The sequence below is a fragment of the Dermacentor albipictus genome, chromosome 3 (genome assembly GCF_038994185.2).
Source record: "Dermacentor albipictus isolate Rhodes 1998 colony chromosome 3, USDA_Dalb.pri_finalv2, whole genome shotgun sequence".
NCBI lineage: Eukaryota > Metazoa > Arthropoda > Arachnida > Ixodida > Ixodidae > Dermacentor > Dermacentor albipictus.
In genome coordinates this window covers 19,291,166-19,313,519 of record NC_091823.1, presented here as the reverse complement: position 1 = coordinate 19,313,519, position 22,354 = coordinate 19,291,166, and the positions used below count along the sequence as shown (strand labels likewise).

Sequence of the window (22,354 nt, the reverse complement as noted above, 5' to 3'; positions counted from 1 at the left end):
AACCTGGAGGCTTACGAAAAGGGTTCTACTTGAATTGAGGACGACGCAACGAGCTATGGAAAGAAGAATGATGGGTGTAACGTTAAGGGATAAGAAAAGAGCAGATTGGGTGAGGGAACAAACGCGAGTTAATGACATCTTAGTTGAAATCAACAAAAAGAAATAAGCATGGGCAGGACATGTAATGAGGAGGGAAGATAACCGAACGTCATTAAGGGTTACGGACTGCATTCCAAGGGAAGGGAAGCGTAACAGGGGGCGGCAGAAAGTTAGGTGGGCGGACGAGATTAAGACGTTTGCAGGGACAACATGGCCACAATTAGCCCATAACCGGGTTATAGTTGGAGAAGTATGGGAGAGACCTTTGCCCTGCAGTGGGCGTAACCAGGCTGATGATGATGGTGATGACGATGACGACGACAATACTAGGAAGCCGCAACGTCTACTTAGATGTCGCAAAACAAATATATTATAGTATCTCCTTTAAGATTACTCCGAAACCAACCCAGTATTCTCATGCGTCGCAGACACCATTTTATTGGTAAAAATTTTGCGTCCTCGCCGCAAGTAAAAAAAGAAAAAGAAAACAAGACGCGGCAAAGCAAAGGAGGAAAAACAAAAAACGAAGCGACGTTCGCCGCAGAAGGGCACAGAGAGTTTAGCCCTCGGAGAATTCGGTCACGACTGCGCTGACTTTTGACGCACGCCTCGCGTCTGCGCGTGTGTTTACTTTTTCTCGCAGCGCCCGTCAAACATAATATGAATCGAGAAAATGAAAAAAATAAAGATAAACGATGGAGGACGGTGCGAGTGTACACAGACTCCATTTTTAAGCACGCCTCGTTCTATATTTTGTTTCCTTCGCGCCTGACTGCGGCAGCGGGGAAGTCGAGACATTTCAGGGAGTGGATAGAAAAGGATGCGCGCGCGTACGCAGCGCTGGATCACTCAAAAACGTGCAGCGTTACGGAAGCCACGAAGAGCGCACATGCAGTCACCGACACCATTGCTTTCACGGTTCAAAAAGCGCATATCAGTAATTGCTCCCACTCGCCGATCAAATGTTGCTGTAACGTCATGCCGCAAGCCTTAAAGCGTCGCCCGTTTACTTTCTTCCAACACAGACGACACGGACCACATAGAAACGTAGCGTTGAACTGTATATACAGCTCTCAATGCATGTCTGACGCACATTTACACTTCCGCGCAGCGTTGCACGGATTTTCTAAGACGGCGTGTAAGCTCTCGCGTTTGTAAGCGATAGCTCGCTTCTCTTTTTAACTTTGCTCGTACGGTTGCTTGTCTGGTTGCGGGCCCGCGCGTCCGTAATGCGTAAACAAATTTCGCAAGCGCGAGTCACTGACACGCTTCGCTCCGTCCCACGACCCTCCCTCGCATCTCACGCACCATCGCTTTGAATGCTGTGCCTACCTTTCGGAGCTCTTCAGTGATGCGTACGCGAGCTGACGCCTCTGAAGCGTATTTCAGGCCCACGTGTGCGCATGCGGTCACGCGTGCATCACACATGCGCAGCGAAAAAAATTGAGCGCACCTCGAAATTCGCCCGCGTGTATTCGTTTCTATTACGTGCGCCCGTGTTTCGCAACTGTGGCACCGGAGTCTGAAAACCCGCTGTGCGCCGGATATCCCGTTCTCGCGTGTTTTTTTTTTCTTTTTTTTTTCGCGTGCGTGCCGAAAGTATCCAGAAAGTGGATGGGCAGGTATTTCTCACAGCTATAGGTAACGCTTTTTATTTCGTTACGGAAAGCATCTAAGAGCGATGTCGAAACGCTTTCTGCGCTACGCTGCTTTTGAAAGCTTCTAAGATGACCACGTGTTTTTCCTGATGATTTCGCGCCTTACTGACGAATACGTCGTTGCGAGTTCTTATTGTCTTCTTCAGGTTATCCTCTGGCCCCACGACGGCGTGCCTCATGATCGTATCGTGGTTTTGGCACGTCATGCGTCAAACCCGACATGCGTCTGGTTAACCTGCCTGCATTTCCTGTCTTCTATTTTGTTCTCTCTCTCTTTTGAGGGTATTCTTTGATAAAGCAAGTGTTTATATCTATCTAGATCATACAGGCGCGCCCAACGTTCATTATAGTTCTTCCTGCGCTGGCAAGCAAGTTTACAGATAGAGAGATAATTTATTTGAATGAAGGCAGAGAGGTCGGCCTGAGCTAGCTAGCGCGCTCTAGCCTGCTACTCTGCACAGGGGGAGGGGAAACAGGGACATAAAGGTATGATGAGGGATGATGACGACATAGAAAGGGGGATGCGCAACGGTGAAAGCAAGTTCAACATTCTGATAATAAACATTCAGAAAGCTAATTCATTTTCATATTACAAAATGTTTTGAGATTTATGTGTAACATATCAATTTTGTCCGCTTTAGATTTACTATTATAAGCAATTCACAGAACTGTGATATAATTTTTCATTGTAAGGTTACAGAGTTGCAAACTTCATAGTTTCGTTTTCTGAAAAGTTTTCCTCTCAAGAGGAAGCTTTAGCTCGGGTGCTCCTATTAAATACATGTAAAAGGAGAATTCGCTTTCTCGGCAACCACTGCGCCAAATTGGACGAGGTTTGTTGCAGTTAAAAAAAACCTAAAATCTGGTGACTGTTTGTTTCGAATTTTTCATTTAGGTCGTCAATTTTTATTAAATATCGGAAAAAACACAAATTTTCAGAAAACGAAACTATGAAGTTCACAACTCTAACTCGGCAATGAAAAATAATATCAAAATTCTGTGAATTTCATCCAATAGTACATCTAAAGCGGACAAAATTGATATTTTACATGTTGATCTCGAAAAATTTAGTTATATGAAAATACGGCTTTTAGAGAACCCTTGTGAACACCGTAACGGATTCACGTAAATTATAAAATATAAATTATGATTATATTATAATATAAATTATATAACTATATAGTTATCGAAATAAATAAAAGTTAGCAAACTGAATTTGTCCGCGGTAAATGATCTAATAGATGCCGTTTACAGAACTGCAATATCTATTCTTGATGCAGACCAATTATTTTTGTTAACTTCGTCCTCCTATTCCACACTTTCGAATTTTCGAAAATTCGTTTAACAAAATTCAGGCCCGAAATAGAAATTCCGCTTCCAACAGTCACTAGAACTTAACTTTCTCTCTCAAATGTAGCAAGCTTCATTAAAATCGGTCCAGGGGTTATCTCATAAAAGCGTTCCTGCCTTTTACATGTATTTGATTAGGCCGCGTCGGAGTTGGGCCCGAACTAAAGCTTCCTCTTAATGTCGCAATTAAAAAGAATATATATTGGCGCTTTAGTTAGCTTATGCAAAATATGTGAGTGCTTTATTTCAAAGTCTTTAAGACCATCAGTCACAATAGGACTGCTCCCTCTCTCTATCATATTGAAACGCGGTAATGAAAAATTTATAAAACACAATAACGATAAAAAAGCGAAAAGGATTGCTTTCTTGCATTTCACTGCGGCAAATGCGCATGTCAGCCACTTTCTCATGAAGAAGAAATCATGAGCAGAAATAAAAGCGAGGAAGTGCGTGATTTAATCGCAGCCGAATTTACTCGCAGACTAGGAGCGCAGTGTATCAACTCCACATTTCGACCACAAACTATCTGATCAAGAAGTACACTTCCTCAGATGAGGTATTCAAACTTTAATAGAGCATTGCTATAGTGTTGGCATGCGTAATGCATGTTTGTCATAAACGTGAGTGCTGAGAGAGATGGGAATAGAGGAAAGAAGAAAAATTGAGAAGTTTATTGCTTGTTTTATTATATATACATACGGGACTATATGAAGTTGGGGTCCCAGAACTCAGGTATGAGTTGCGAGAGGGGTCCTTGGAATAACCCTAAACATCACTTGAAATTCGGCAAACCGTTTATGAATACAATATGAAGTCATATTTACAACACATTCACAAGTAAGGTACAAAAAATTTGCAGAGCTAATACTCACTTAATTAGGGCGTAACATACTTGGGTAAAACGTAGAGAAAATAAGCCAACAAAAACAATTTCTTATAGGTCTGTTTATAGCCAAAACGCAGGTCTTGTCATTAACTGCGAACGTTCATGAGCAGGATTGTACATGTTATCAGTTAATATTTATTCATTGCTAGTGATATGGGAACTAAGCTTGCGTTTGAAAACGCAGAGCGATGTTGTTGAACATATGTGATGTGGTAGTTCATTCTACGACTTCGAAGTTGTACGAGTAAATGAAAACAGGCCATAAATTGTTCTTGTGGTATTTTCAACAATGAAGAAGATGTCGAGTTTAGCGAGTTTATTTTGCTTTACTAATATTATTGTCGGGTAGGAATGTTGTTAGCCAGACAAGAGTTCCCTGTTTGCTATCCTGCACCGAGTTGCGGACATAAGGGTTTGAAAGAGGGAAGACGTATATATATATAAAGTCAGGAAGGGTGTTCCCATTAGATAGAGGCGTTCTCACAATTTGCCTGAAGAAAGCGTTGTGTCGTCCGAAGCCTGTGTCCCCATTTTCGCACGTGCGCGGTTTTTCGTTCGTCAGCAATGGCCCGACATTTCTGATCCACCGCACGTGCGCTACGGACAGACAATTAAACTTCCCATTGTTCACGCAACCGTGGTTACAACGGTCATTACGACCAAATGCAAAGTTGCCAAAAGAACGTTATAGCACTGCGCGTCAAAGAACCCACGATTACAAATAATTACAAAATGCAGCGGCACCCCACAAGCGAGTAATCGGGACACGTTCCTAGACCGGCTTCCCGGAGTCTGTACCGCAGTACACGTGGCCCGCTACTTTGCCGTAAGTCACTTTAATGAGACCACCGTCTTCGCAGCGCAGCGTTCCGCTACACTGGCCTTCAGGACATCGCAGTAACTCAGGCGCATCCCTTTTCCGCCGGCAGTTATACGGACGGTGAAGAGTGGAGGAAGGGAACGAAGCCAACCGCCGATTCGCTTGTCCAGCTGAATTATGCATAATGAACTGTCTTGTGATGAAGGTGCCAGCGGGTTGTAACCAGGTCGTTAGCTGTCGTTCCATTTGGCCGATTTGTCAACTCGCTAAGGTTCTGCCAGCAGCATCATCCCGCATGGCTGAGCGGCCTCCGCTCTTGATAGCTGTTCACTAAAGCAATCGTCCTTTTCGAAGTATCTCTATTCATTGCCTTGACAGGACGCCCTCGGCCCGCCATCACACTGCGGATTTGTCTGACAGCAGCAATTTGTACTTACAGGGACTCCGCGGCAATAAATTATCCCGCGGTCCTCTGTCTGCGACAGAGAAACATAGCGTACGGGACAGGGATGCCTTGGCGCAGCGCACAAAAGTCTCTAATAAGGAAGGTCAGCGAGCTATCAGCCGACATCTCCGTGTCTTGTCTCGAGGGACACTGAGAAGTGCTTTAATTATTTCGATAAGAAGTCCCTCTAGAGTCTTTAAATAACCTATTCCTATAACACTACTTACTTGTTTCGCAGCCCGAGATTGTATATTTCACATTTCTTGTGCGGTTTGAGATTGCTAGCGTGCCATCATCTAAGGGGCGACTAGTAAGATTGGCTGTAAAAGCCGTAATTTTCTATATCTTATCCACCCATTTCGACGTAGTTGTTTAAAACTGTGCGATAAATACCTACTAAAATGGATCCACATGCCCCATATACCAGAAACATTTATGATCACACGGGATCAAGTGGGAACACACGGATTTATATACAGGATCCAGTACAATCATATAGTAATATATATGCAGGAAATATGGGGCATGTTCTCTTTTCTTCAGTAGGGGTAATATTCACACAGTTTTGTGCATCAGGGTGTTGATAGGAGTGGTCACGCGTCATAAGGCAACTTAGTTGATGAGAGACGCCGCAGCGGGTGAGCTTGAGCTTCTATAACGCGCGCCCGACGCTCGCCAGAAGAACGTTATAGCGCTGCGCGTCAAAGGAATGTGGTCACTTTGATTGGAGGTCGCACCCGCTACGTCACGTGTAGATGCAAATTGCCGTAGCCACTGAGCCTGCAACAACTGGCTGCCCAAACCATGGTGTGAATGCTGATTTAATTATTCATTAGGTTTTTACACTCGGCAGGGATGAGCGACTCTTAGGTGTTCACGGTCAGTGTATACAATGAAAACGCAAACGGGCTATTATGCGGCGAATTGCATTTTCCGCACGTTGCGCGTGCATGCGCATAGAAACAAGCGCGGTGGTGCTTTAAGGCTACAGCTGCCGTGTACAACGAGCGTCTAAACCCAACATTTCTCCCCCCCCCCCTTTTGTTTGCGCCTTGGGGGAATCTGCATTTCTGCTGAACGCGTAGCAGATTACAGACACTGTTTCACGCCTTGTAAAGCGCGAGCAGTCCTGGAAAATAGAAACAAAAAGAAATGAAAGCGATTACGCGACCCTGGAGCGCCCCAAGGCTGGAACAATGCGCGAAAATCCCTCTCATTAAGAGCAAAAGCTGCTTTTTCCTCATCCTGCATGCGACTCACGGTCACTGCATTCACGTTGACAGACTGTATAACGACGTTATCTTGCAAAAATATGTGAATAAAAGAAAAGAGTTGGAGGGATGTTGAAAGGAGGGTGTGCGTAAAAGCTAGCGCAGTTACATGGGCCGTGCGCTGAGTCACACTAAGTTGTTTAGCGGAAACGGGGCTCAAATTCGGGAGCACTTCTTACGCTAGAACTGTTCTTAAGAGAAGAGTTCAACCAATGCTGAAGCTGCGCATTCAAGTTGATCTGAAATTCTAACGCGGCATGTTTTACTTCGTTCTTATTTATAAAGCTGCTCGAGAAAACACAACTGTCGTATGTGTGGACGTGTGAGATTTCATTCGCGCGTATGGACATGCTGTGTTTCCGCTATCGGATTGAGAACATGCATGACCACGATGTTTGTCCAGAATACAGCACGAACCCTCGACCGTTTATCGTTGTGCGATTTCAAGGGATTTCGCAGGCACGGTTCTTATACCAGCGGGTTTGTGTGCGTAAGAAAATATTTGTACTGGCTGGCCAGAAAAGCATCGTTTCGTTATGCAAAAACGTACGGCTTGAGAAAGGAGGTGCATATATTGTGGACGGATTCACCCTCGGAAACGCCTCGACAACTTTATACGCAGTGTTCTTATCTAACAATGCGCAAACTGTCGCCTGCAGCATGTACATTCTTTGCCTTGAGAGGTTTAAAACTGCGTTCCATCTAACTCCGGTGACCGCGTCTTTAAATTTATTGACTCAGCTTTGGTCAAAATCTGCGGGTCTGCAGTGCTGACAATATTCCGTATTAGTCAGACACGTGCTGTGAAAATGAGTTCCTCGCAATGGCTTGTTTGTTTTTCTTCCAGTAAGGTAAAAACGCCCAGTGCTGGACAAGTGAACTTGTCCAGGGGCGAATGAAGATTGTGGAGGGACTAAGGTCGTAAGAAAGTGCTGAGAACGTCCGGAATACGAACATACCAGCGTACAGACTGCGGACCGTTAGTTATTAATGATAAGTTCCACGGGTAACTAATGCACCTTCTTCACGAAGGAGGCCTGCGCACATTTACATAACTATAATATGCGCTATGACAAACCATGCAGTAGAAAACAATTTATTACCTGCGTTTAGCTGCGTTTTTCTAGAGAGAGGCAATTGACACTCGCGAGATAATTATTGGCGCATTGCCCTTAACATCAACGTTAACATGACTAACGGTACCGTGTAGTGTTGAACAGTACATGACTGCCAGCTTAGACTCCACATACTTCCAGCAGAGGAAGCTAGAAGAGAGGGGATCAGTCGAGAGCCGTTCTTTTTTTTTAATCCAGCCGCATTACGCGTTGTAGTTTATGCATGAAGTATGTAAATGCGCACATGTTAATACGAAAATTTACATATACACAAGTATTTTTTTTTCAGCTGCATTCATGGTGCCCAAGGGTTTACGTTCACATAAAACAGATGCATACAAAGCGCAGAAATTTCTGTTGGGAATCAAATCTTTACTTTTCATATGACAAGTGAACGAACGGCTGTAGCTGGAATATGTATCGATATGAGCAGAATTAGGAACTAAATATTACGAAGTAATTACAACATTAGAATATAGTGAGTAAGCTATGGCGAGGACTCCTACAGTGCTCTAATTATACAGATAATATTGAATGGAATATTTTCTCTCAACAGGGAGCTCCTTCAGATACGGGTACACGACTTTTAATTATAATGGTCTGCTCAGTCATGACGAATGCGCCAATCGTTTCCAATCGCATAGGATCACGTGCCTCTGTTTGATTCTTCCTAATCTCTTAAATATTCGCCTTTCGTTAATCGGTTAAATCGAGCTGTCGGGAAATGAGGCTTAGCCATGCGTTAATAACGCGAGGCGCATTTCGCGCCTAGTTTTATTGCGACAGCAATTATGTGGACACTCCAGGCACTTTTCTGCCGTCGCCGTCGGCGTCCCTTCGCCGTGAGGTTTGGTCGCGTACGTTTTGCGCATCGACAAGACACGCTCCTTGTGGTTGTTCAGCGGGATACCTGAAAACTGCTAAGCGGGGAAGCGGTTGCCTGAAATATCTTGTACTTTTATTCTTTGCGTCTTAGATTTTTGAGCGGTGGCCGCGCATGCGCGTGTTGTTTCGCTACTGTGAATTCTTTCAATAAACCAGCCAGTAAGCAGCGATCGTTCGAACTGCGTCTGTGCATCGTATCAGTGCAATGCCTTCTGTACGTTACCGTTAGCGCGTGACGTGCATATAAATTTGCTTCCGCTTGCATCTAAATATTTCAATGGATAAGTTTCCCGGAAGAAGCTCCTTTATACACTGAATAAAACTATATTCTTAAATGACATTACTTGGTGCGCAAATTCTGAGTTGTGACGCCCCGTGCACCTGTTTGAACTTTACGTGAACTCTGCAGTGAGCGCTTTCGGGCCTTTTTTTATGTTGGCATTATATCTCATTTTTACGCCTGTTTTAGCCATTTTATTTTTGTTATGCACTGTCTCCGACATTTCTACTCGTTTGTTTGTTTTACTCGGCCAATTTTCTATAAGTATTGTTTGCCTAAGAGCGAAAGAGTATCGGGCATCATCATCCTTTATGCCAACTTCTCCTGCACGCACATTTAATAAACTAAGAAAAAAAATACGTAGAGATAATGACCGTATGTGCATGACACCTTACACTGATAAAACATGTATAAAACTTGGTAAGTTCACTAAGCACTCATCATTGATATTACAATGGGTTGACGAAAGGTTTGCCATTATGGATGGAAAAGTTGATGAACGTGCTCTTTTTCGAACGAACACTATGAAACGTAGGAATGCGGTGAACTGGAACGGTGAACGGGTCAACAGCGTGGCGTGCGGTGAACAGGAATGTGGTGAACAGCGCAAAAGGGTGCCCGGACACCGGACACCGGACAACGGACACAGATAATGCAGTGTGATACGTTCGTGCCGTATTCGAATGACACTGGAACTTCGATGCATTTCTTTGCGGACCCCGCCGTCTCTCCAGCTGTCGTTGAAATTTTTACCTGAATGTTTCTTTATTTGAAGAAATTATAAATACGTCCAGAGAAGATGAAATAGTCATACTCTGAGTCTATGGCTTTTAACAATCAAACGCTACGGAGTTAGATTCGCTTTCATAATCGCCAGCCGGAGCCGCTGTACGTGTGTTTGTGGCGACTATAATTAACAAAGTTGAAGAAATACCACACGATGGTGAAGCATCGGATCCGTTGTGAGACACTGTGGAAACGTGCACATAATTTTACTGGAGGTCGCATTGTACAGCGACAGACCATCAACCCAGCGCCCCCCACCGACCGACTGAGCGGAGGATGCCGTCACCTGTGTGTCGTTCGCCGGCGACTCCTCGTCATCTTCGGCGTCGTCTTCGCCTTCCCCGTAGTCCGGATCCAACTGCTGCGTCGTTGGAGGAGGCGGTGCCTCCACCAGCGACTCGTTGGACGCCGCCTTGAGATCCTCCGTGGCACTGCCGGGGTTCGGCGTCGACGACGGCACGGCTGGCGTCGCCCGGTCGTCGTCTGCTGCGCACCGCTGAACGGAGCAGCAGCAGACGACGGCGACGACGAACGCGATGACCGAGAACATGGCAAGTGGCACTCTGCGTACACGTTCTTCGCAGCCGTGGGACGCTGGCGCGCTGTGGAAACTCGACCAGTCCGGTGAGGAGGGGTGTCCACAAACGGGCGAGCGAGATATACCTCGCTGGCGGCGATGTCTATGTGTGTGTGGGCTGTTGCGGCGCGCGCTATAACGGCGCGGGAGAGGAGGAGGGGGCGAGCAGAGGAGGCCTACCTGAGAAAGAGCGTTCCGCGTTCGGTGGGAACGTTTCGGAGCGAACGACGGGACGAAGAAAAAAACTCGTTTCCTGCAAGCGCATTTCTTTTCGTATTTGTTTTATTTTTTTCTATTTTCTCGCCTATCGGTTCCCTTTTTATGACTTTTTCTTTCGTGTGTCGTTGCGCGCACGGCTTCACTAAAACGGTGCATCACCGTGCAAGCTACACCTGGCGAAATATAACCGAACTAGCGAAGCAGTTACTTCGCGTAAAGACTGCTCACATTAAGCTGGCGCGCATACGCTGACTAGCACCGATAAGTAGCCATCTTGGAAGCCAGCGTTACGGTAGATGACGGGGAGCTCAAATGTCGGAAAAGCTCTGAGAATGAAATCACTGAACAGCTGCTGCGTGCTGTAGTTTCCGCAGCGCGGCAGGGCTGTAAAGCGAAAGAATGCACACGTACTCCTGACGTGCGTCAGCTGATGGCCCGTAACGATATTCAGCAACTCACAAGGCCAGTTAAATGTTTGTAAACAAATGCCGCTGTAACCCATTGGCAATGACGCTCTTCGCAGCACAAGGTGGCAGGTTCACTTACCCACCGCGACGGCTTCATTATAATGGGCGCAGTATGGAATAACCCGGCGCACGCTTGAAGTGTGACGAAAAAGAAGAAGCCGGATAACATCGGGGGCCCGGGGGACATTGAGAAGAAGAATAAAGAAGTTAGAAATGGCGACATGACGCTTGATTTGATCTATTTGATATGTGCCGGCGTATTACCTATTTTGGCGCAGCCGACAAGTGGACGAAGATATGCGTGACTTTTTTTTTTTTTGAAAGGCACGACGACAGAGTGATATTCAAAGGCTACCAAATCCAGGACGCTTCTCCGGTCGACCTCCCCATGGACACAACAACGGGTAAGCTCCTGGGTCTTGTTCTGGATCGAACTTCTGTGTCGCCCAAAGAGCTTGTTAAACGAGGTTCGGCGAAGGTGAATATCCTAGTAGCCCTGTTTAACCAGCTGGTACTCGAGCGACCATTCAGTCGTGCAGCGTCATATGACGAGAGATCAACAATTCTTCAGGCTATAGCGATGCATCAACAATTTTCGCAACAGAATGCCGTGGCGGAAGCTCTCCTGTCTGCTTTACGCCCCAAGAGAAACCATCCAGTTGAAATTTTATGGCAAGAAACTTTTGACGGGTCCTGTGATAACTCAGAAGGATGGATCACATTTTATGAGGCCGCAGCAAAATACAACGGGTGGCTGTCTGACCAAGACCGGTTCTTAAACATGTGACGATTTCTCAGTGGTGTAGCGAGAAAGTGGCATGAGTTGCGCTTCTTAGAGGATGTTTGCGAACCTTGGTGCACGTGGAAAGAGAGCGTTTCGTCAACATTTCGAAGAAAAAAACGTAGAGCGATGGGACCAGGCACTCCTTTACCGTTTTAGGTCTGGTTCCCCGCTTCACTACTTTCTTGAGAAGCAGCGACTGCTTCGACTTGCTGAATCAGATTTTCCATCAAGATTACTCTTATAACTCATGGTCTCCCAAGAGATTTGCACAAATAAAAGTGCCGGAAACTCTTGAGGCATTACTACAGCTGCTACAAGTATTCCCTGACTACTGGTCTGAGCGGAGCTCCAGGACGCGGCTAGATCTTCACGGACAGTCAGAGACTCAGCCCAGCAACTCGGATGTAAGGTCGCCACAACTTAAGATAGTGCAAGTATTAGACTTCGTGCGACCGACTCAGTACCCGGTGTCGCCTTGCAGTCACCGACGCTGTTCAAATAGAAACAATTATCACCAAAGCCTCAGTGTGTTCAACCGAAACGAAACAAAACCGTCTTATTGATTTCTTCAAGTTTGCTTCACATAGAACTTGAAGTGAGCGGACACAACCTGCAAGCTCTTGTCGACAGTGGAGCTTCCAATATCAATACTCAAGAGAAGCAGAGCAAATGCAGAAGACACATTCACAGGCAGATCAGTCCTTGTACGAGGTTATGACGGTCGTGAAAAGAAGCACTGGGAATGCATAAGCGTAAGGCTAAAATATCAAACGCAGTAAGCGGAAGTTCTGGACTTGGTGATAGAAGGTGTCGAATACGACTTTCTTCTTTCTCGCCCGAACATGAAATCGTTGAGGCTAAACATTCATTGGGATCGCATTGTGTCTGTAAGCCCCGATGAAGATAATCCCAAACCTATGACAGCTGCGAACCGGATTCGCAGGCCGAAAAATGGAGACAGTATTCAGAAACTCTACCCGGAATTTTTTGGCTTGGGATGCTATCCTCCTGGTACCACCAAGCTTTAAGTCCTCTTTACATTACATGACACCACTATAGTCCCGAAAAAGCCATACAACCTATAGAGAGGAAAGAAGGCTTGGCTAAACGAGAAGCTCCAAGATATGCTAGATGCTGATATCATCATGTATCGCCATTTGCATTGCCAATCACCATCGCCCCCCCCCCCCCCCCCCCCAAAAGACTGTAGCGTCAGGCTGCGCACTGACTACAGAGCGATCAACAACGAGACGCATCTGGTACCTGGTTCTCCAGGATAGATCTGTGCAAAGGCTTCTGGCAAATGCCGTTTTAAGAAGAGACCTAGCAATACACCGCCTTTGTGAATATATTTGGCATTTATGAGTATAATTGGCTGCCGTTTGGTAGGAGAAACTCGCCCCAGCTGGTTTCAGAAGATGATGAATACAGATCTGAATCCTCTTTTTCTGATATGTCCTGCAAATGACATTAAAGAAGTATTTCCCTTTGCATGCACAGGAAATAAGTTCCTAATGGTTGATAACGAGGACGGTTTTCCCTATATTACTACGTTATCGGCTCTACATAGTATATGGACATCACGCATGGCTGTTCGCCATGCAGACGTTGATGCTCGTCCTTCTACTAGAGGGTACTTTCGCGAGTCTCTGATTTCATTGCTGGGAAAAGAAAATGCGCAAAAGTGTGTACCCGATTGGGTACGCCGTATGGAATCTTTGTTACATATGAAACAATTGTAAAATATGTACTTGTGATTACGTGTCATTTATTTCCATTGCAATAAAGAAACAAGGAAGCGTCTGTGGCGTAATGGTTTAAATATCAGGCTTCCGTTCTAGAACTCCAGTTCGAATCTTGCCGTCGGACAGTTTTAATACTGTTTATTTAATTATTTTATTACACAGTAACTTGTTGAAAGTGACGCGTTTACACAGTCACGAACCCGATTGAAGCCAGAAGGAAGAAGTTTAGGCAAATCCATGTACTTCCCGTGATTCCTATGGTAGCTGAACCACCCCGATTGCAGCTTGCAACATTAGCGCTAGCATTCCTTCTAGTAATGATTGTATGAAACTCTATTTTACTGGGTGGTTTCTTGGCGTTCTTCTTGCTTCGCCAGGTGTCAGTACATGCTTTACTGGTTTGCATTACCTCCTCTTAGAGGGCACGTGAGTTTTGTGGCACGGACATTGAAAATCTATGGGGAGGGTAGAGGTATACAGCTCCGCTGTAAAAGCGCCTGCACTATAATTGTCCATCAGAGCGAGTTCCAACGGGTCCAGATACAGGACATATTAATATAGCTAATATGATGGGCCAATGGCAAAGAGCACTAACGAACAAAAATCTTTGTCAGTTTGGCCCCAGATTCCTTGTCTATTCCTTTTACATAAGCCGTTTTGAATGTTAGTCTTCCGCAAACAGAAAAAGCTAGAGAAATTCTGAGAATTGTCGTCTAATGCGAAAGCATTCCTTGCCTCGGCTGCGAATGCGTTTTGCTTAGTTTTACTTACTTGCTTTTTCAACTTATGCGCGTCTACGCATCCCCTTTCCTATGGCAAAGAATGCTTAGGGTTTAGCAGACAATCGTCAGATTTTCTCGCCGCATCCGGCCCCTTCCATGCAATCGTGCCAATTGAGTCGGAATGCCGGGAACGATCGCGCCTCGACGGAGCAGAGCGGCAGAAAGGGAACCACAGCTGCCACAGCAAAGCGTGAGGGGAGAGTGCGTTGCCGCGATGTCACGTCACCCTCGCTGTCGCTCTCGAAAGCCTGTGTTATGCGCGCGTTCCTTGTCCACGCAAGCTCTCGCCTGCGTCGTGACTGTCCCTTACAAGGCCCAATGCAAACGCGCCAAGCTTCTCAATGCGTTCGGTTACCCGCTAGGTGTTAATAACTTGAAGGGCCCTCAGCGGCGTTCAACTGGCCATTGGGCCACCGCAAAATTTCAAGTTGGCCCACCCACTAATTCAACTTGGCCCGTCCCCCCATTTCAAGTTGGCCCACTCCCAAATTTAAGTTGGGCCACCCTCAAATTTCAATTTGGCCCATTCCCTAATTTAAGTGGGCCCACGTTCAAATTTCTCGTTGGCCCGCCCCAAAATATTAACTTGGCCCACGTCCCAATTCAAGTTGGCCCACCCCCAAATGTCAAGTTGGTCCACACCCAAACTTCAGTTGCCCCACCTCCAAATATCAAGATGACCCACCCGCAAATTTCAGTTTCAGTTGGCCAACCCCTGCTATAAGATTCCTTATGCATTTTCTAAGGAGCCCTATGTATCTATATGGTTACTCTCCTTATTTTATATTTTTGGTTTTAATTGTTCCTTAACGCTTAAAAGCTACCACTTATCTACATTAACACTATCATAACGATTTAATGTCTTTGCATATTTCCCATTTTTGTGCAGATACAAGGCATAACACTTTTCACGTGGCAGCGCTGGAGAGCTCACCCAAGAATGCTTACGCATTAAAAGCTTGCTTCATAGTCTTCAGGGACTGAATTCACAAAGCTGTTCGTTCGCAAGTGATCTTTCTAATTGGGCGGCCGCCTTCACTAATAGCATGTCCTGCATTACGATTAGCTGCAGTTTGGACATTCGAACAATTCTAGAGTAAGACCTTTTTGTGAATACGGGCCCTTCTTTTTCTATTTTTTTTCTTTCGAAGAAACTCGGAATTGTGAGCAATGGGCTAATTACTGCCGCAAGCTTTTTCGCGCACGTGACACAATGGGCATGGCTTTTTTTTTTTTCCTCACTTACAAACTTAAGTCTGCGCCATCACACCATCTTGACGTCACGAATCGCAGTTTATTTCTGACCATTGAACTGGCCAACTGCAAACCACGGGAGTGATTAAGATTATCGAGAGTGGGGCAGAGAGGTCACTAGGGGGCCGAAATGGCGTAACCAAATACACAAGTGACATTCACGCACCACGAGGCTTACATACATGCTGAACTTATGATACAGCTAGTGGGGGTCCTACAGTCTAATCTTGCAACCATTCTCTTTTCCTATTCGCAGAGAGGTCGTGAGATGACTACTCTGCATCGGGATAAAGGGAGGAAGCAAAGAAAAAGGGCGAATTGTGCGCCCTAATTATTGTCCGTTGTTATGTCATTTCGTGATACAAACATACAAACAAGATAAATGGTGAATTCAGCCCCAGCGACATGACTATGTGCAGCCTTCTTGCGGCGTTGAACTGTACTTTCCTTCGCAAAAGAGGGCGACTGAATCGGTAATTTGACCACTCTAGACTGTCGTGATTTACACTATTCGAAAGGGCCAAGTTCGAAAGGGCCTTACTAAAAAAATTGGCAGGCTATATAGGAGACGCAGCCGCAATGGGGTATACACGTGAAACGTCATCAGTGTGCTGCTGAGGACGTACGGACACTAGGGGGCAGAAATGGCGTAACCAAATACACAAGTGACATTTATTCACGCATCACGAAGCTTACATACATGCTCAACTTATGATACAGCTAGAAGATTGGGGGGGGGGGGGGGGTCAGTCCTACAGTATAATCTTGCAAGCATGCTAGTTCCCTATTCGCAGTGGGCCCGCCATGGTCAAAAGTGCGGAGACGCGAATTAGCATCCCTCTGTCCTGCTGCCCGAGTCTCTTCACCCCCTTTCTGTACCCTACGTGTAGAACGCGGGAGTGCCGTATCGCGCCACCGTCATATCCCTGCAACAAACTGCACACTTCTAAGCTTTATAACACCTGATGAGCACAGGAAGGTGTTTGGTGGAATGTACCTTCTGTGGCAGAGCGAGCTCTGTCGCATGCGACCACTTTCGCTCCGATCTACAAACGTACTGCCGAGCTACGGCTCATCGAACACCCAGCGAGAAGCTACATTAGGCTCTGATTGCGTCATGCGTGGCGCGATAACGGCGCCCTCAGCGCACGGGACACATGCATGATCGAGTAATTGCTTCTTTCCTCTCGACAACGATACCAAAGTAAGGCGCGGTGATTACACGTTTGCAATGACATAAGCGATAATATCATAATACGTTCTCATTACATGCGGTTTTAGCAAACGACCCCCTGCGCTGGCCGAACTGAAAGACGTTGCACGTCAAAACAACTCTCCTCCTGCCACGCTGCTGGCTGCCTCTGGGAGCACGATTACATCAATATGGTCAATTATTCTTATTGGTTTTTACCCCGAATGTAATTTCGCAGAGCTTTTCTGGAACAAACTAAGACTTGTCTGACGCCCTCGCTAGCTCGCATCGCGCTGCCACACGTGCAGAGTGCCAACGTCTCTCGGCTGCGCATGGCAGCCGCGCTTGTCGGAGCGACGGTCCCAAGGTGAATCGTCACGGAGCGCCTCGCGGCGGGGACCAAAACAAGCGTCGCGTTTGCGGAGCATGAAAACACGTCGTTCTTGTCTGAAACCGTCGTTCGCTCTGTCTGCGTGCATTCCCTTCGCGCGAGCCTGTAAGGGTGCGGAGGGAAACGTCTCTCAATCACTCGCCCAATCAATATATCCGGTGGTGCACTTTCCCCGCTGTTTCGCTCTCTGACAGGCGGAACAGAGAATGTAATTGTTCAAGTTGCTCGCGCCAAGGCTATAAGCAGAAACAATAGCATCCCGCGGCTTTTTCCGACACCACAATCTGAACAGCACTTACAACGACTCGCTCTCGACGCGTCTGAAGCTCCGGGAACAGGTGCGCTAGATTCCTTAAAATGACCCTGGTTTTTGTTTTTGTCGTGTGATTATCAGAGGCCGAATATGCGGTATGGGGTCACGGCTGTCATTCCATGTAGTGCTTTTGTTGTGCCTGACTTACTCGGCACAACTCATTTCAGGCGCGCACTGCAAAGTCACTAGCGAATAGTTGCAATTTATCCAAAATTAACGCTTGACATGAAATGTATGGTTTGACGAAGACCCGCCTGGTCGGGGGTTACCATGGCTTGTACATTAATGGACACTGACCACGAAAATAAAAGTTGAAAAGAAACAAGATACGTTTCGGCTCCCATGCGCGAGCCTTGTTAACAACGGTGTGAACCATTGTGAACTTGGCGCCGGTACGGGAGCCGGAAAGTACGTATTTTTTACAGCCAAGCTGTATATAGCTATGCCTTCCGGCGGTGGTCGATGTCTGTCCGTCTACGCACGTCGCGTCGACACGAAATAATGCTCGTCTCCCGTTTCTCGCGAACGCTCTGTAGCTGTCAGTCTAATGCAGGTATCTTAGAAAAAGATTATACTGAAATTTGCAGCTAGGACTAATCTATTTTTACGCCGAGTTTCATTTACTTGACATAATTGGTTAGTTCCCGGTGAAGTTTTAAACGTTACACAATGCCCGTCTGCTGTCAATACATGGCCGTCTACGGAAGGAGTACGGTTATAGAAAACGCTTGTAACTCTTGTCTTATCAAAACTATGCCGAAACAAATTATGTGACAATTAGCCGCTAAGACAACTCTAACATTACGCCTCGTTTCATCTACTTCACTGATTACGTAGTTCACAGGGAAATTATAAATATTGTGGAATTTCCGTCTGCCATGCGGCGGTACTTGCACACGTTAATACTTGATAAAAGAATAAGAATAAATCACTCCACATTCAAAAGGTGCATTCGTTGTCCGTGTCCTTCAACAACAACAACAACAACAACAACAACAACAACAACAACAACAACAACAACAACAACAACAACAACAACAACGACGACGACGACGACGACGACGACGAGGACGACGACGACGACGACGACGACGACGATGATGATGCTGATGATGCTGCTGATGAAGATGCCTATATCTACATAGATGCGTCGATTGAGCTAAAACACACCACAGCTTCGCTGCTCGTCCTTTTTCACCGAGTAGAAATGCTGATTATTTTTTCTTTTATCTGTGGTTGGTGTCCATTATTACATAAGCCAGAGGTCCTTGCGGCCGTGTTTGGAGACAAAGCACTGGCGCCGACAGGAACGAGAGCATTACTGCAGTACCTCAAGTCCACAGGTCTCTGAGACCATTTAATAGACTTGCTTTCACTTTATTTCCTTAAAGACCCTCATGTGAGGGTATTACATAAGGGGTGGGACACACATAGGTTAACAAAGTAAACAGAAAAATGTTGAACGAGTTATACAAACAAAAATGATTATTGTGATGCAAGCGCACGCGTAATTTGGTTAAGGAACATAGATGGGCATGTGATGGCAGCAAGTTCTTGGGGAAGGTCGTTCCAGTCGCAAGCAGTCCGGGGGAAGAATGACGAAGCAAAAGTTGATGTGTGTGCTCGTGGTCGAGACACCTGCTGCTGATGTCCGGTGCGAAGAGAGAAACGTGGTGGGGGAGGGCAGATGTAGGGTTCCTGTGATAGCTCGGAATAAAAGAATTTATGAAATAAGCTCAAACTAGAAATGTGGCGACGAAGTGCAAGAGTAGGTAGGTTGGACTGCGATTTCAGAGATGATATGCTGATATCAAAAGAGTACGAGGAATGAATGAATCTAGTTGCCCTGTTTTGAACTGATTCAAGTGAATTAGCAAGGTATACTTGTTTCGGGGACCAGATGGGCGATGCGTATTCTAATTTTGATCGAACTAGTGATTTGTATGCGAGTAGCTTAACATGCAGGGGGGCAGAGTGGAGATGACGCTTTAGGAAGCCAAGCGTTTTGTTAGCAGATGAGATAATATTCGCGATATGGCTATTCCACGTAAGATCATGGCTAAGATGAACACCGAGATATTTATATGATTGGACAGGGTCGATAGGAACGTTAGAGATAGTGTAGGGAAACAGGAGAGGATTACTGTGACGGTGGAAAGATATATATTTGCATTTGTTTATATTAAGTGTCATTAGCCAGTCGTTGCACCAGTTTTCTACCAGATTTAGGTTATTTTGTAGGGATTGTTGGTTAAAGGTGTCAGTAACTGTTTTGTAAATAACGCAATCGTCGGCAAACATCCGAATATGGCAATCTAATTTCTGAGGTAGGTCGTTAATATAAATTAAAAACAAAAGAGGCCCAAGGACGGATCCTTGGGGTACCCCTGAGGAAACTGGTAGTAAGCTAGACATTTGTTTATTGATGATGACTGATTGAGAGCGGTGAGTCAAGAATTCTTTTATCCATGCTAGTATGTCACAATGCAAGTTTAGGCTGGAAAGTTTCAGAAATAGGCGGTTATGGGGTACCTTGTCAAATGCCTTAGCAAAGTCGAGGAAGATTGCGTCGGTTTGGAGATTAGCGTCAAGGTTGGCATGCAGGTCGTGAACGAAAATGGCTAGTTGAGTCTCACAGGAGTAACCTTTACGAAATCCATGCTGTGATGAGTGAAAGAAATTATTTGAGTCCAGAAACTGCATTGTTAAAGAGTAAATGACGTGTTCCATGAGCTTGCAGGGTATGCTGGTAAGTGATATGGGGCGGTAGTTAAGTGGTGAATCTTTTTTACCCGACTTGTGGACTGGGACGACCTTCCCCACTTTCCAGTCGTGGGGTATGATACCTGTAGAAATGAACTGCGAAAATAGCAAGCATAAAAACTTGGTAGACGTGTGGCGAGTGTTTTTTAAGACTTTTGTGTTGATTTCATCAATGCCGGTAGATGAAGAAAGTTTTAGCTTATCTATAAGAAGGGATATGCCGGTTTCTGAGAATGTAATGGCTGGCATTGCAATTGTGAGGTCACTGGCTGTCATGAGGGGTGGTGGTTTTTGTTCTTTAGTAAATACAGATGCGAAGGCAGAATTAAATATGTTAGCGCACTCAACGTCTGAAATAACACGTCCAGAATCGTCAGTCAGGGTAACAACGCGCGAAGATTGGGGGTTTAAAAGCTGCCAGAATTTAGTCGGGTTATCTGTAAGTATGTTTGGCAAATCGATGTGGTAAAAGGAACGTTTAGCGTTTTTTACTGCGACCAAATACGCCTCTTCAGCAGCGTAATATTTTTCCCATGCGCAGTCTGTTCTGCTCAGTTTAGCAGAACAGACTGCGCATGGGAAAAATATTACGCTGCTGAAGAGGCGTATTTGGTCGCAGTATTTGGTCGCAGCTTGATGCGTGCGTGCAATTATTGCTCTCTCTACCTCCCCGTATCTCCTTTCGTCCCTATATCCCCTCCGTCCCAGTGCAGGTTAGCAAACAGAACGTGCGTCTAGTTAACCTCCTCCCTGCCTGTGTCCCGTTCTATCTCTCGACGCCTATAAGCGAAACATGCAGCACCAGTTTGTTATTGGTATCTGAACGGAAGTTAAGGAAAATCGCCTGTAGCAGATAACGCAATTCTGCAACTTGCTATCAAAATAGCGCTTCTAAGCAATCACTTAGTTAAGCCCACGCGTTGAAATATAGATGTGGACGTTAGTAACTCCAAGAATTCTTGCCTAAAAGGGAAGGGTCAGACTATTACCAGTTTTGAGACGTCTGTCCAAAACAAATGAAACGAAATAGTTTTGCAACGAAGTGCGAGAGAAGTGCTTTTCGGAATAACAATTGTAATGCCAACGTACAGGTACTTCGCGGCATATGTACTGGTCCCATGCTCCAACAGTGGCGTTGTATAGTCTCAGGATTTTTTTCCCGAATGGACCAGGATTTCTGCAATGCCCGGGTTCAATTTATTCATTAAGTAATTAATTAGAATGCCAATTAGGGCGACTGCGTTTAATAGTAAAGCGTGCACTGTGATTTTTGTACAAGTCATGTTCACTGTTTCAAGTAATTAAGCTTAAGATGGGCTACTTACCAGAGGCAATTTCTGAAGATCTCAAGGAAAACAACAGTGTCTGTGTCCCTATTGCTCATTTCCACACATTATTTATTTTATAAAGAACTACCACCTAAAATGTGTCCATTAGCGTGTACTTATCATCATACTATATATTTATACTAAACAATAAACGAAGTCAGAATTGGAAGAAAGATGTATGAAAACGCAGGAACACAAACTACAGGTAGTTTCAGTTGGTTAACCTACAAAGGAAGGATGTATTCAAGAACACAGGGATAGAAGTGAAAGAAAGGCAATGGATCTACGTACACAATCTAGGCGCGTAGCACGTAGCCTTGTTGAATGCTCTCAAGCAGGCCTGACGCGCCCAGAAATCGAAACCAAAGCTTTCATTCACAGACCTGCGCGGACGACATTTGTGAGCACTGACCTTCCGTTCAAATACGGGCCGACTGTACTGTCCGTCAGTCTACTTACACAGCACTGACTTCTCCGCATAAAAGCATGGTCAGGGACAGAGAAACATTCGAAGGCCTCGTCACAGTCATATGTGTCACATGTGGGTATACCAGTTGTTGCAGTTAGAAGGTATTTCAAGTCTGTAAATGGAATAGCGAGCCACAAGCAGCACAGCACGACCTGTTCGCGTCATTGAAACGCAGTCATGGAACGTCGCTGTAGTTAGGGAACAGTGCGGGTCCAGACGATAGCTCGTGAAAACAATAAAGTCCCACAGGGTGGTCGTACGTTCGCGAGCCATCGAACGCTGCCGAGCCGCTACGTCGGTTCGCCAAACCGGAATAAAAGCAGGCACGAATCCAAGTTTTTTTCGGAAGGTGGGCGGGTCTGACTTTTTGATGGCGATTGAAGATGATGAGGGTGAGTTTTGCTTTCTTTTACGGGCTGGTGGGTTCTCTTCAATAGACACTGAACCTTCTTTGTATTTCCAGAGGAAAAGAACA

General features: G+C 45.6%; 1 protein-coding gene across 2 annotated transcripts in view; it reads right to left on the bottom strand.

Moving 5' to 3' along the window:
• The window catches only part of LOC139057276 (ganglioside GM2 activator-like), an 85,694-nt gene that overhangs the window by 44,907 nt on the left and 18,433 nt on the right, over nucleotides 1–22,354 (bottom strand). The window contains exon 1 of one of the 2 annotated variants that reach the window (XM_070535191.1): nucleotides 9,882–10,296. The exons of the other annotated variant lie outside the window; for it this stretch is intronic. Coding sequence (XP_070391292.1) covers nucleotides 9,882–10,145 — 264 coding nt within the window. The 5' untranslated portion in view covers nucleotides 10,146–10,296. Of the gene's footprint in view, nucleotides 1–9,881; nucleotides 10,297–22,354 lie in introns of those variants that run through there. 2 annotated transcript variants of the gene reach the window in all.